General features: G+C 50.3%; 1 protein-coding gene across 1 annotated transcript; it reads left to right on the forward strand.

The window, feature by feature from the left end:
* The first annotated feature begins 1974 nt into the window (after nt 1–1974).
* LOC136386847 (ubiquitin carboxyl-terminal hydrolase 17-like protein 6) lies at nt 1975–3486 on the forward strand. Its single transcript, XM_066357970.1, has one exon. The coding sequence runs from the start codon at nt 2274–2276 to the stop codon at nt 3156–3158; it is 885 nt and encodes a 294-aa protein (XP_066214067.1). The 5' UTR covers nt 1975–2273; the 3' UTR covers nt 3159–3486.
* The last annotated feature ends 11798 nt before the right edge of the window (nt 3487–15284 follow it).

Consider the following 15284-nt stretch of genomic DNA (forward strand, 5'->3'; position numbering starts at 1 on the left):
AGGACACTTGCATGTCTCGCAGAGAGAGGAGGTTGTGCTTCAACAGCTTTGATACTTAAACGAAGGCCAGCCAGTGCACAGGAGTTCCCAAGGTCCCCAAGCCCTTGACCTGGCTGCTTTCCGGCTGCATCAGGCTGCCTGATTTTGCCTGGTGGGATCATTTTCTTTGTGAACAACTATGGCTCTGAGTCAGAAACGGCCTCTGCAGATGGCCTGGGTACTTGCTGTATACTTGGAGGGCGGAGTTGTACTCCAGTCTCTTAGTTAGTATTCGTGTTAATGTCATTGTCTTCATCCTATCTTTGCTGTTGTTGCTCCTCTTTATTTTTATTACTATCCCTTACTGTGGATTATTTCAGTGGTCTGTGTTATGTAACCGTGAATTCAGTCTCCCTGTTCCCCAGGAGGGTCCGACATCCTGGACCGTGGCTGATGCCTTGCCGGAGCCCTGCCAGAACCCTAAGACTGCGGTTCTGCCCGGTACCTCATGGTCCCACTGCTGGGACTCGCTCCCTGACCCCCTCCTGCAGCCCATACCCAGCGTGCTGGCAGGAAGCCCCATGGATGGACAGTGTCCTCAGGGGGTGCTGAGCCTGTAGAAAGACGTCCGAGTGCCCTCCGGGGATCAGCAGCATCCTGTGCAGACCCGGAGCACCCAGTGAGGTCTCCTTGACACACGAGAGCCCCCTCCCCCCAAATTTTTTTTTCTAAATCCCACTGGGATGCCTGGGACTGCTCTCGCCACCCAGGAAAGGCTGGAAGACTCAAGGCGTTACCAGCTGCCTAAGAATTCTCCAAATTGTCTACCATAGCCCAAAGCCTGGGACCCACTATTGCCAAAAGGGGAGGCACAGCACTGTTGTTCTGGGCCCGCCTGAGGCTCTCTATGTATTTACTGCCCTCTCCTTGGCCCAGAAAATGGTTGTGCTGCCCCGCAAGGCACGGAGAAGGCAGCCCATGTCTGCCAGCCTGATCAGGCAACGGCTGAATTTTCCAAGTCCTGCAAAAGCTTGTGAAACAATTCCGCATGCCAGTGCCGCCCCCTGCTGGTCGGGGAGCACCACGCAAGGCTCCCTCCTGCAGCCTCCTCTGTGGAGTGCAGGTCCAGGTGTCTGGACTTCCACCCGCTTGGGCAGAACCGGGGGCAGAAGGTCCGCCCAGGTTGGCTGCCATAATGCTGGGGGCTCAGTGGGAGCTTATGGATGCTGGCATTTAATTCAAGTCAAATCTTGTGTGTGTGTGTGTGTGTGTGTGTGTGTGTGTGCATTACTGCAGATGTGAATACAGCAGCAACGTGTTAGACACCAACATTTCTGCAGGATGACTGCTGTCCCTGGGACTTCCTGAGTCTCCTTTTCTTACTTACGGCTCAAGCTTGTATGTATCACTTGCATCTTACCCGAGATTCCCATCGAATCAACAGGAAAACTGATTCCATTTGAATGAATCATTTTTGAAAACTAGATGTCACAGAGGACGTCTTATCCAGGACAGCTTATTACTTCCACCAGGTGGCCCTGTTACATTACCATGAGCAAGGTGGCTTAAAGGAACAGAAACATATTCCCTCACAGTCCGGGCGCCGGAAGTCTGAAATGAAGGGGGCGGCAGGGCCACGTGCCATCCGCGGACTCCGGAAGAAGAGCCCTCGCCTGGTCTAGCTGCCGGTAGCTCCGGGCATTCGCTGGCTTAGGACAGCAAATTCCAGTCCCCACCACTGATGCCAAAGGCCAACTTTTCTGTGTCCCTCTCTCTTATACAAATAACAGTCTTTGGATTTAGGGTTCAGCCTAAATTCAAGATGACCTTTGTTGAGATCCTTCCATGAATTACATCTGAAAGGTGACCATTGGTCTCCCTGGGCAATAAGAACAACCATGCCCTAACCCTTAAATCCAATCACGCCTTGGAGATGCATGATTGGTGGGCCGTGTTCCAGGTGTCACGATGCTGCGGGGCTATAAAAGGACCGGTGAGATGTCCCACCTCCTCATTTCTGGACCTTCTCAGCCTGGGAAGCTTCATTCTTCAACTGGCGCTTTCAGATGGGAAATCTCACCGAGAGGACCTCCGCAGACATGGAGGCCATTTCTCTGCACTGAGAGGAGGAGTCTCTGTTCGGTGTCTTTCCGCCACTCGAATCTGCTTCGTCCACTGCAGGTGGTGCCAAAGTCCACGGGGGACCGTGTCGAGCCGAGAGACCACCCCTGCTGTCCCAGGCCGAGTGCTGGGGGCGTGGTGATCTGGCTCCCACTGAGAACCTTCCACGTCGAATGAGACCCTCCGCGGTCGGGGCCGGGCTTCGGAACCTGGGCAACACCTGCTACACAAATGCGGCCCTGCAGTGCCTGACGCACACCCCGCCCCTGCCCAGCTACATGCTGTCGCGGCGGCACTCGGACACCTGTCAGAAGCAGGCGTGCTGCATGCTCTGCACCGTGGAAGCTCACGTGACCCAGGCCCTCTTGCATCCTGGCGACATTATCCAGCCCCAGCCCTCGGAGGGACTTCTCATGGGCTTCCACAGACATGGGCAGGAAGATGCCCACGAATTTCTCATGTTCACCATGCACGCCATGCAGGAAGCGTGTCTGTATGGGTGCGTGCAGCTAGACCGGCCCTCTGAGGACCCCAACCTAATCCGTCAGATATTTGGAGGGACCTGGAGATCTCAGATCGAGTGTCTCCACTGCCATGGTGTTTCTGACACTCTGGACCCTTGCCTGGACATTGCCCTGGATATCCAGGGGGCTCGGAGTGTGAGCCAAGCTTTGGATCTGCTGGTCAAGCCCGACAAGCTGGATGGTGACAATTCCTATCATTGCGGTGTTTGCCTCAAGAAGGTGCCTGCTTCTAAGACCTTGACTTTGCACACTTCCTCGAAGGTCCTTATCCTGGTGCTGAAGTGGTTCTCGGATTTCACCGGCATGAAAATGGAGAAGGAAGTGCACTATCCGGAACACCTTGACATGCGGCCGTACCTGTCTCAGCAGGGCGCGGGGCTGCTGGCCTACGAGCTCTATGCCATGCTGGTCCATGCCGGCTGGACTTGTCACAGTCGACATTACTTCTGTTACATCAAAGCCGCGGATGGCCGGTGGTTCGAAATGGATGACACTCAGATAACCGCCTGTGATGTTTCTTCTGTTCTGAGCTAATTTACATCCAGAAGAATGAATTGGGAAGAGATGCTGAAAGTGCGTTCCTAAGTGGGGAACCGAGATGCCGCAGGACTGAGCACAGAGTCATGGGTTCAACCCGATGGGGGCCTGCGTGCCACTCCCACAGCATGGGAGACGGTTCGGGCAGACCCACCACCTTAGAGGAGTGGCGTTTGTTCCAGAAACAATTTCGACCGAAGCCTGAATTCAACCTCAGGAAGATCGAATGTGTCCTGCCTGCCAACATTGCTGTGATTCACCAGGGCACATACAGAGGTGGGATGCCCAGGTGCCGTTCTGCACAGGAAAGCAGTCTGCATGGCCATCCAGCCAGGGGCGTCCTCCCTCAGGGGGCCAAGGACACTGGCCAAGTGCCTTGTCCCAGAGGGAGAGCCAGGGCTAACAAGAGGAAGAAGAAGAAGAAGAAGAAGAAGAAGAAGAAGAAGAAGAAGAGAAAGAGGTCTCTGGACACCTTCCAGTGACCGCAGCCGCAGCTGACATGCACGTGCCTGGTGGAGAGCATCGGATAGATGATTGAGTCTGGGGACGTTCGGGTGGGCTGTGCCTGGAGGGTGGTGGTGAGTGGGGCACGAGGTCTTTGCAAAGTTGGATACTTTGAATGTAATCCAAATAGTAAATACAGAGTGCTCTGGATAGACGTGGAGAACGGAGTGTGTTTTTTCCATGTTTTCTAGGGAAGTGGGTGTTTTATATGCTTTGGCGGGTCCTGGGTGTGTTGGCACAGGGGCCCCGAGGTTGGTGGTTGCAGGCGGTGGTTGGACTCAGCACATCTGTCCCTCCAGCTGTTAGAATGTGTTACTGGCCATGGGCACCAGAACCGGAACCGACAGAGGAGGCTGGTGCACAATGTGTAATTTCACACCATTGACCGCTGCTGCCCCATTTGCTTGGGGAGCAGAGACCCAACCCTGGTTTCATTTCTGGGATGTCCCTTACAGGGGTCTGAACATCCCTCTCGTGTGCCGCCACTTTGGTGAGATCTCTTACGGACACTGCTGTTGTCCTCAGATCAAAGGTTTCATGACTGGGATCATTCGTAAGTAAGGTCAGGGTAGGCATCTTTTTCAGCCACCCCCACCATGCCTTCACCCTACCCTGCACCCAAAGGGTCCTCTGTCAGGTGACAAAAGTGTCCCCCTCGGCCGAGTAATGAATCAAATTCTGGAAGTATATGAATCTACACTTAATTTTCAAAATCAAACTTTTTTACAATTTTGTAAAGATGTCAACTTCTAAAGGAAGTGATCTTCAAATAGATTTTTTTTCTTTTGGTTAGACTAGCCCTGGAGGCCTGAGACAGCCAGGTAATGGCCCAGGAAGAGATAGAATCCCTGATGGGTTCTCTAAGTCTCACATGTTAGGGACCAATAGAGGGGACAGATGCAGGGCCAGAGAAGAGAGATGCATAGAGGGACGAAGTCCAAGCAGGGGTTCTGGGGCCCACCAGGCAGCACAGCAAAGGACAGGATTCAGGTGTGTGTGTGTGTGTGTGTGTGTGTGTGTGTTTGTGTCTGCCTGTTTGGGAAACTTCACCATCAGAAAAATAGGCAACCATCTCTCAGAAAAAGACTTCTCAAAGTTTTGTAACCACAACCCCAGAAACAATTCCTAAGCACTGTGAGCAGAAACATAGTGACAAGTAACCAGAATAATGATCAAAAGAACAGAAAGAAATAATGTTAATAGTGATATCAATAATAAGCTAAGAAGATAAAAATTAGATTATAAACTCCCTCCGTATAGAACAGTGGCCCAGTGAGGCAACTCCTGAGGTTTTTAGGGCTTAGTGTGCTAGGACTGCACCATGTCCCATGGTCCCTGGTGACAAAGCAAGCAGCAGGACAGTGAAGTCAAGGCCCTGGAGAACCTGTGTAGTGGGGATAGTCCCGTGCAAATCCCTCCAGCAGAGGCCTGGAGGGCCCAGGTGTCGGGCTCCCCTTGTCTTGCCTTCTGGGGGACACTTGGCGTGTCCAGCTGTGTTCTTGCTGTCTCGGGGGGGGACTCCCCACTGGGCAGGCAGGTCTCCTAAACTGTATCCGACCCTCCCCCAGACTCAGAACTGCCCCCTGCATGGCCCGTCACACGTGTCAATGGACCTCACCTAAGGTGTCCTCACAGTTACCGTGGCACTCCCTGCAGATGAGGGAAACCTGTGTACTCTAAGGCAGACAACAGAATACAGTTCTCACCGTCCTCACAGGGTTACATTTTCCCACCCTCCCCCTACAGTGGAATAAGCCGCGGAGATATTTTAGAAAAATAAGGACTTATCTGTTTCAACCAAGACAGGTGCTCACTGCCTTGGCCTCCGCCGAGCCCTGGGGGGACAGTGCTAGCTGGTGAGAGCCTGGCTCAGCCAAGTGGGTCCCCAGAGCATTTGCCCTTGGGGTTCAGGCTCAATATGGGTGTTGGTTGAAAGACAACATTTCTATTGCTGGGGAGAAAGGGGAAAAAGCTCCTTTGTGAGAACCTTCATTTTGCTTGGGGCAAGCAAATCCAATTAATTATTAAAGAACACAAAAAACAGCTTAAGAGGTGGCTGATGGGATTAGGGATTTTCCTCCTGCAGCCTTATTTTCCCAGCAGCCCCTGGGCAGTGGTGGGGGAGGGGAAGCTATGTTCTCACCTGGGGAGACTGGAGGCTGTAACCTCAGGAATTAGCTAAGATACAGAACCTGGCCTGGAATTCACTGCTTTTCTCCCACAGCTCATTTTAAAGATTTTGAAACAAAATTAAGAGAGTGTTTTGTGGCCCAGGTGGGCAGGGCTGCCTGTCTCCTCTCCAGCATTGCTGCTAGCCGCAGAGACATGGGCTGGAGGTCTCTGATCCCGCCCTGTGACCTTGCAGAAGCAGGGACAGGCACTCTGAAACAGCCAGCACCAGGGAATGAAGGTCACAGCTGGGCCCCACCAGGACTGACAGGGAGACAGGAGCGCTGGAGGGAAATGGATGAGGGAGGTGGGCTCTGTAGGAAGAGCTGATGGAGGAAGGGCTGTGAGCACCTGGGGTCTGGGTCTCTTCCCACGGGCCTCGGGCACAGGCCTGAATGTGTGCTCAGAACCACGCAGGGACACCGGGCACCACACTCAGCTTCAGCACAGGTTTTATTGTTCAAACATCTGCAAGTATTGTTATATTTACAAGGTTAAATTTCTTAGAGAATTCTACTGTGCATATAGCCAGCTCACTTTACTCTCCTACAATTTATGCCACATATTTATACACAAGTGTTTTTTCGAAGTCTCAATTACTTGCAGAGTTCTATGTTAAAGGATTCATTCACGAACTTTCACACACACACACACTCAAAATTTCTGATAGGAAATGTAACTGAATTTTTCTCTGCTTTTATTTTCCCAACTCAGAGGGAAAATCTTATGTTTACTACACAGTGTGATCTCTGAAGGACTTCCCTTGCTAACCCTGAGCATGTTTGTACAATATGAGTCTTCAGGACAGTGCCTTGTTGTTCATGAGCAAAGGGTTTCTAATGATTTTACACTGAATGACCCCCCTAGGGGATGGTTTGTGAGAATCTGCAGTTTTCCTCCTGACACTCTGATCTCGGCTGGTGTTTCCCCTGCTCTGTGGTCCTGGCAAGCACAGAGCCCCTGAGAGTCCCGGGGAACTGGCGGTCATGGTGTTGGGCAGCACAGATCTGGATCTAACATGAGCAGTTAAAATTGCTAATAGATTCAAGGCAATGATGAAAAAGAAACCCAACTGGAAGGGTGAAAAAATATCGGCACAACTTTAAAAGTCAAGAAAAGCTTTGATGTGACTGTAGAAGTTGAAGGGAATGAGGCCAGCTCACATCCTAGTGTCCGGGGAGCTCAGCAGAGCCCAGCCTTGCAGGAGATGGTGAAGCCAGAGGGACACTGAGGTCAGGTCCACAGAGCAGCCAGGTCCTCTCCTTCCAGTGTCCCCAAACATTTAGTTTCTTCTCCTAGGGGACACACATTTGTCCTGAGTTCACTTTCATTTATCCTGGAAGACAGCTGGTAAATCTAATCACCGCTACACTCTGAAGACACACACCGGCTGCATCCATGTTCTATCTGGTGTGGGAGCTCCGTGGGTGACATCTCCTAGATACCCATGTAACTGTGTGAGTGACATTGAAGGTGTGGACTGTGAGTCCCAGGGAGTGGAAAGCACAGAGGCAGGAGGGACACTGGCAGAGGGTCTGAGAGAGTGACAGTGCTTTGGTGTCTCCAGCCCAGTCTGGGGGGATCCCTGCCAGGTGTGGTCAGGAGTCCTGTCTCTCATCACATGGCTGAGCTCTGAAATCTGTGGGAGTCTCTGCTGCGGACACATTCCCACCCATTCTGTCCCATGGCCTGTCCTGAAGGGAACATTTGTCAAGTTTTTTTTTGGTTCCTTCTTTTCCTGTTTCTTTTTTTTTTTCAGTAACACATCTCCTAGCAAACCTAGGGATCTGATCACCACCCACACCCTTAGGGGCCAACAGAGCTCTCTCACCATTCACTTAGGCCCTAAGTCTCAGGGGATTCCGAACCTGACCTCCACTCTTATTTTACTTTCAATATTAATACTAATATTAATATTAATAGAATTCATAACAGTGTCATTGTTTTAAAAATGGCCAGACAGGCTCAAGAATAAAAACCAAATATACTAAGCTTTTTGGCAGAACTGTATTAATCTTGTAAAGAACCGTAAAACACAACTTTAATATAACATTTCATAAACAAAAGGTACAAAGTCATGAGCAGACTCCTGTCCTGCTTCCCACTGAAGTCACACAGCACAGACAGTCCCCTCAGGACTGGCGGGGTGACTATACGTGGGTTCGCCTGCTGGTCCACTCCCCGTGTCCTCAAGACAGGCAGGGCTCACCTCCTGCCAACCCAGAAAAACCTGCCTGTTCACATGAGTTTGAAGGGCTCCTTTTGCATGTAGACTACTTTTCTATACAATTGATTAAATTTTTTATAAAACTTTTCACATGCTAACTCTATATATAAAACTATAGTTCATAAAAATAAAAACTACCATTTGAACAATCACTTCACCTACATAATTCAAAAGTTCAGTAATTATAACTTCAGATAAGCATTTGAAAATATTCACACACAAAAAAGAAAAGGAAAAACCCAGTTACATCACTACTTGGAATAACGCCCACACACAGAAGTTCATAGCAGAACATTTTATATACACAACAAAAAGATGCACTCATTGCACGTGTTTGTCCCTGGCATGATCTGGGTCTCCACCACCTGCCCACCCAGACCTGCAGGGGAGTCTCTGATCACCAGCAGAACCTGCTCCTGGTGACATCCCTTCCACAGGTCAACAGTCAGCTCCAGGTCACCCAGCCTGGAGAACAAGTCTTTGTGTCCCGGGGTGTCTCACTGGCCATTGCTCTCTTCAGAGGAAGAGGACACCTGAAGGTCCTCACAGAGGACACTCAGAGGGACCTGGGTACAGGGTCCCTCTGCCTCATCTGGGACTGACAGGCTGTGACCAGGAGGGGCTGGCTTCTCAGCATGAGGGACGGAGGGAGCTGTTATGAAGCTGGAGCTCCACAGGCCCCTGTCTGACCTCATGAAGATCATGCGGAGGGGCTGGCCAGGAACGTGTGGACTGGGTGTCACCTGGGATCTGTGGCAGGCCGGGAGAGTCCTGAGGAGAGGGCCCTTACGGGGAGGAGGGCCAGGGCACTGTCCCTGAGCAGGTGTCAGGCTAGGGCCCTGAGGTTTCCCTGCAGGTCTAACTCCAGGGGGACGGGCTGGATAATGGACAGTCTGGGGAAACCTCACGTCTGGTCCCAATGAGGGCTTCTTGGGGGACAGGCAGGGGCTGAGTCTGGGCTTCTTGTGGGGGTGCTGGCTGGTCTGGGTCGAGGTCTGAGCATCTATCTTGCTAGGAGTCTGGACCCTGAGTTTGGAGTTCTGGCCTAAACAGTGTGCTACCAGATGCCGAATGGTCTGTGTGGTCACGTCCGGGTTTCTGGTCCGTGACCCACTGGTGAGACTGATGTCTATGACACATGTCCTCTGCATCATGTGTACAGGCATCGGCCTGTTCAGATGCTATCAGGAAACATAGCACACAGATTAACCATTAGGGTCATGCACCATCAAGTACAAAATAAAATTTAAAAATGCAAAGCAAAACCTAAGAACTTAAAACAAGATATAGACAGTAAAGATGCCCCAGCAGTTCATGGAAAGATGATGAGATCCTTGACCTCAGTGCTGGTCAGTATAAGGATGTTACAAAGTCCCCTTGATACCTTTTCTGACATCATATAAAAACCCAGAAAACTTCTTACAAATGTCTCCTGTTAATGACGTTTGTGCAAGACACACCCTTTAACACCCCTTCCAAAAAATAGATGCAATAATGGTTTTGGAAGGCCTTTTGAGGGCTAACCAGTCTGGGCTGTTATTTGAGAGTAAGGACTGTGATGGGAAGATGCCAGTTGTCCCCTAAGAGATGGGCCTTTGGAGGCATTGAGTGAGGACAGGCCAACACCTTCTCCAGCCTGCTGGGGGCACACAGGTAAGTGCAAGACAACTTCAGAGCCACCAAGAGCAATGACACAGGGACACTACACTTTAGAAGCCATGTGGGTCCACACTGAAGGTTACCATCCCCTCACACGGAAATCATTGTGGGAAGTCAGAGTGATCCCAAGGGAAAAAAGACCAGAGAAAGGGGACACTCACCCTCATGTAGTCACAGGTTTCTGTCTGATCCTTGAAGGAGTGCGGAGGCCTCACGGGGGGGTCTCCTGGGAAACCGTTAGACCAGAGCCTGTCTCTGCTGCTCCTCATCCCTGCAGGACATGACAGGTGAGCGAGAGTCCCTGCATTTCTCATTCCCAATGGAGAGAAGCCTATTGTCAGCCCAGAACCTTTGCCTGTGACCCTGTCATCCAGGGACTGAGGCCCGGGCCTTTGCCAGACTGGACTTCTCTCCCCAGCAGACTGGGGGCAGGTGTTGGCCTGTCCTCACTCAATGCCTCAAAAGGCCCATCCCTTAGGGGCAACTGGCATCTTCCCGTCGTGGTCCTTACTCTCAAATAACAGCCCAGACCCTTGCCTCCTCCTGGGAATCCTCCATGATTTTCATGAAGAACTTCCATTTGGACTCTGTTGCTTCCTTACCTGCCATTGCAGATTCCCAGATGCTGCATCCCTCTCTTCTGCCCCCTCTCCCATCACCCCCAGAGCCCGGCAGGATGAGAATGACCACCCAAGTGTGACCCTGGAGGACATGGCAGCTTCCCCAATATCTCTATGTCCCTGGCTTTGCCCGAACGTGGTGATGCAGACAGTGCAGGAATGGAGACATGGACTCCAAGGTCGATCCCCCACCCCAGGATTATGGCCCCACCCTTCCACATGCTCACCTGGGTCTCTGCTCCATCTCCCCGGCAGGTCCTAGGGGGTCCATGGCTTGCGGTTCTCCTTCATCTCTTTGGGGCCCAGGGGCTGGGGGGCCAGACCCCCACCCCAACGCTTCATGGGACACCTGACACTGTTTGCCTTGTGCCTGAAGGCCCCACAGTTCTTGCACTTCACCTGTAGGGGGAGCAAGTGGTCATGTCCCAGGCTGAGTTCTATGGGGACCTGGAGGACAGACTCAGGGATGTGAGTATGGGTGATGGAGAAGGACCTAAACACGGGCTCACTGGGTCCCTGGATATTGAAGATGTTAGGGTGGATTCTGAGACTCGTGTTAGTTATGGGAGAACACAGGAAAGGTGAGTGGAGGACTAAGTGTCAATACATAGACACAAATATAAATATGTGGACACAAAATAGTTGGATATGATGCTAGCTATGAAATGAGGTGGTTGTTCTGAGACTCAGGAGCATCTGCCTCACCAGCTGTTTTGTGTCCAAATATTTTTATTGAGGACATTATAAGGAGGGTGGTCCTCGGGTGGGGGATGGAAACTCAGGTATGGATAAGGAACTTGCCAGGTCCAAATCCTGAGTCTGTCATCCATGGCAGCCCCCCTAGTTCCAGACAGAGCCAAGTCTCTACTCACCCTGGGATTCTCCTCCTCTGGGCGGAGATCCTTCTGTGCCACTGGGGCCCTCTGTTGCTTCTTCCCTCACTGGGTTGTCAAGGGTTTGCAGGGCCTGCACTGTGGGGAATGTCCTGCCATCTCCCACACCACCATGGAAACTGAGGTCTGTATTTCTGAGCTAAGGAATTAGAAATTTCCTGAGAAAAGAGAGAAAGAGAAAGAGAGAAATAAAGACAACATTTAAATCACACATAGAAAACAGTTCCTCGTCGACCCTCTCTTCCACATAGGGAAGACGGGACAGCATGATCACTCAGAAAATCCACTGTCTCTCCCTGAGAGACTTCATTTCTAGATCTTTATGCTCCCATAATTACCAGCCCCCTGGGCAGGACCCTAAACGTAAACACCTGGGGGCTAACCGGGTGAGTTTTGACAAGTCGTTTAAGAGAGTTTGATTAGGTCCATCCCAACCCATCAGAGCAGGACAAAGTAAGACAGTATTTCCCCAGACTGACACCATGTTCAGTGCTGCATGAATACTGGGCCCCCCATATAGAAGAGAAAAATTAAAGTACGCTCTCCTCTAAAATGTGAAGCTCCCAGAGACAGAGAGGAGGACACTTCCAAGTTCATATTCTCCTAGAAAAAGTTATATTCTCCTCTCCTAGACACGGAGCTTCACAGATCAGGGTCTGGGCTATTTACTCTCTTTTATCTTTCTATCTTCACTGCCTAAAATTAACCAGTTTGCAATGAATGTGAGACGAGTATGTTAGAACTGAGTCTGAACAAATCAGTCATCCTGGCTTTACGTGCTCTTAGGCTGGTCCCCCCCTCTCTCCATTACAGCGCACCCACAGGCTCCCACCAACCCAGCGATGAGTCCATTTCATTTGAAATTTACTTTGGGGTTAAATAGCATTTGAAGATGACGAATTTCCCTGTGCTCAGATTTACTATTAAACTTTATCAATCCTCACTCCTCTGCCTAAAGCCCCGTCACTCCCTGGTTTTCCATTCCCTACTCTTTGAACTCTATAAGGACCCAAGTGACAGGAAATACCCCCAAAATAAAAATAAGGAAGACAGTATTAAGGAAACCTACCTGAAATCCAGCTGTGATCGTCCAGTCCTTCAGCAGATCCTCAGAACACTCAGTGAGGGAACTTCTCTGCCCGAGGAGATGAAGCTTCCAGGGAAACTGAGGATGGGTCACTGGGGGCATTTCCAGTTCTTCTGACCTTTAAGTTGGTTGAATATCAGGTGACATGTGGAAGGTGACCATACAATTAGCAAAATGCCCTGGATGGAAGGCGGTCTTGCAGGAATGCCCTGTCCTTGGTCCTTTACAGTTCTCAGGACTTTTCATCTTAGATGGACTTGAGTCCTTATGGTCAGGAATCTGTATCCTCTGAGTGGTCAGATGCATGTGAGGTGAGCCATGTATTAATGCACTGAGGATCGCGTTCTGAGGCCCTGAGCCCCTCCTCACTGTGTACAGCCATCGCCGTCGATCTCTCTCGGGCTTGTCATGTTGTCGCACTGCAGCTGTTTCTATAACACACTAGTCTTCTCCTGTGTCATGCAGATCTCCTGGTGCCACTGACTGCAGACCCTGTATGCCACCATTGTCCCCTGTCTTGGGGATGCTGACCGCTCTAGGGAATTCATGGGAAGAAGCACACAGACTTGTCTCTTTGGGAATGGCTTGTTCTGCACTTTGCCTGGTGACTCATGCTGACCTCGAGTCACCCCTTGCAGACAGGTGGAGCTCTACTGCTCACCTGCACAGCCTTCTCCTGCAGGTGGATGCCACCTCCCCACCTTGGCGGTGTTTTCAGATTCCTTCTGCAGTTCCTTTTTACTCTGCCAGCGTCAAGGGTTTGATTAAAAGACTTCAAGGAGGGAAACTTGCATCACCCCATTGCAGCACTTCTTTGGTCCATGGACTTTCCCGGCCTACAAGGCACTTCCACAAGCCCTGCCCCTGCTGGCACCTACCCAGTTGGGGTCTCCTGTTTCACTTCATGGGCACTCAGGGGTAGGGGGCTCTGCATTTTGGGATGTGCATGTCCTTGAACTCCCAGTGTCCTTTTCATGTGCATTTGTTAATTGTGGGTGAACCTGCCCCCATGCTGACAGGTGCTAAAGGCCCTGGAATCCAGGCCCCTTCCTTCAGATCCATCCTGTGGGGGTGGCAGGGCGTGGAGGGAATCCACACAGGTGCAGGGGACCCAGCCTGCCCACTCTGCTGCACAGAGGCTGCCTTTGCCTTGCCCTCCCACATCTGGCCCGAGTGGCACCCAGCCCACCTGCCTCCTACCTGGGCGGTACCGTCCACTCTCAGGAGAGCCTACCCATGGCTGAGGGTCTCACAACTAGCCTGAAAAACGAGTCCCCTTTCCCCTTGGAATTCTTAAAGTGGTGCAAACCGTGTTGCTCTCGTTCTTTTAATTATTAATTGTTCCTTTGTCTCCTCACCGCTTCAGATGGAATTCTTGGAATTTAAATGCTATCAACCATTTTTTTTGTCCTGAAAATTTTCCCCAACTCTGACTGTGTGTTGACTCCACTTATTTATTGTCAATTATTTCAATCTGGGGTGTTTTACAGGTTTTTTTCCAGAATACTCTACACAGGCATTTCTAATCCAATCTATTTTATTTGTCTGTGTTCTGTGTTGTCAGTAATCATGCTCTAGTTCAGGGGTCCCCAAACTTTTTACACAGGGGGCCAGTTCACTGTCCCTCAGACCATTGGAGGGCCGGACTATAAAAAAAAAACTATGAACAAATCCCTATGCACACTGCACATATCTTATTTTAAAGTAAAAAAACAAAACGGGAACAAATATAACATTTAAAATAAAGAACAAGTAAATTTAAATCAACAAACTGACCAGTATTTCAATGGGAACTATGCTCCTCTCACTGACCACCAATGAAAGAGGTGCCCCTTCCAGAAGTGCAGTGGGGGCCGGATAAATGGCCTCAGGGGGCCGTATGTGGCCCTTGGGCCATAGTTTGGGGACCCCTGCTCTAGTTTATATTATATACTTATGAAGTGTGTGGGTGTACGATTATATATCAGAGACATTCGTTTCATGCTTACACTGAAGTGAAGGGCATCTTTATGACTTCCAATGTGATCACACCACTACTTGTAGAGTGTTTTCTTGCCTTTGGCATTTAGGTTCAATATGGTGTTCCATCCCAGATGATAAAATGGAAAAATCACCTTTGTGGGAACCTTCATTTTGCTTGGGATAATACAGATAATTATTAAAAAACCAAACCAACAAACAAAAAACATAGACCAAAATATCAGCTTAAGAGGTGGCTGATGGGATTAGGGATTTATCCTTATTTTCCTAGCAGCCCCTGGGTAGTGGTGGGGGAGCAGGAGCTATGGTCGCACCTGGGGAAACTGGAGGCTGTAACCTCAGGAATTAGCTAAGATACAGAACGTGGCCTGGAATTCACTGACTTTCCCCAACAGCTCAATTTAGACATTTTGAAACAAAATTCAGGGAGCATCTTGTGGCCCAGGTGGAAAGGGCTGACTGTCTCCTGTCCAGCATTGCTGCTAGCTGCAGAGACATGGGCTGGAGGTCTCTGATCCTGCCCCATGACCTTGCATAAGCAGGGACAGGCACTCTGAGACAGCCAGCACCTGGGGATGAAGGTCACAGCTGGGTCCCCACCAGGGCTGACAGGGAGACAGGAGCACTGGAGAAAAATGGATGAGGGAGGTGGGCTCTGTAGGAAGAGCTGGTGGAGGAGGAGCTGTGAGCACCTGGGGTCTGGGTCTCCACCCACGGGCCCTGGGCACAGGCCTGAATGTGTGCTCAGAACCATGCAAGGACACCAAGCACCACACTCAGCTTCAGCACAGATTTTATTGTTCTAATATCTGCAAGTATTGTTATATATACAAGGTTGAATTTCTTGCAAAATTTTGGTTTCAATATTGTCAGATCACTTTACTTTCCTTATATTTATGCCACAAATATTAAATAGGTAATTTCTGAAATTCTCAATTTTTTGCATAGTTGTATCTGAAAGGATTCGCTAGAAACTTTCACACA

Source organism: Saccopteryx leptura, unplaced genomic scaffold, assembly GCF_036850995.1.
Source record: "Saccopteryx leptura isolate mSacLep1 unplaced genomic scaffold, mSacLep1_pri_phased_curated manual_scaffold_17, whole genome shotgun sequence".
NCBI classification, from domain to species: Eukaryota; Metazoa; Chordata; class Mammalia; order Chiroptera; family Emballonuridae; genus Saccopteryx; species Saccopteryx leptura.

What these genes read in the sequence shown, in the direction of transcription:
- LOC136386847 (XM_066357970.1), top strand. Translation starts at nt 2,274, where the DNA reads ATGAGACCCTCCGCGGTCGGGGCCGGGCTTCGGAACCTGGGCAACACC.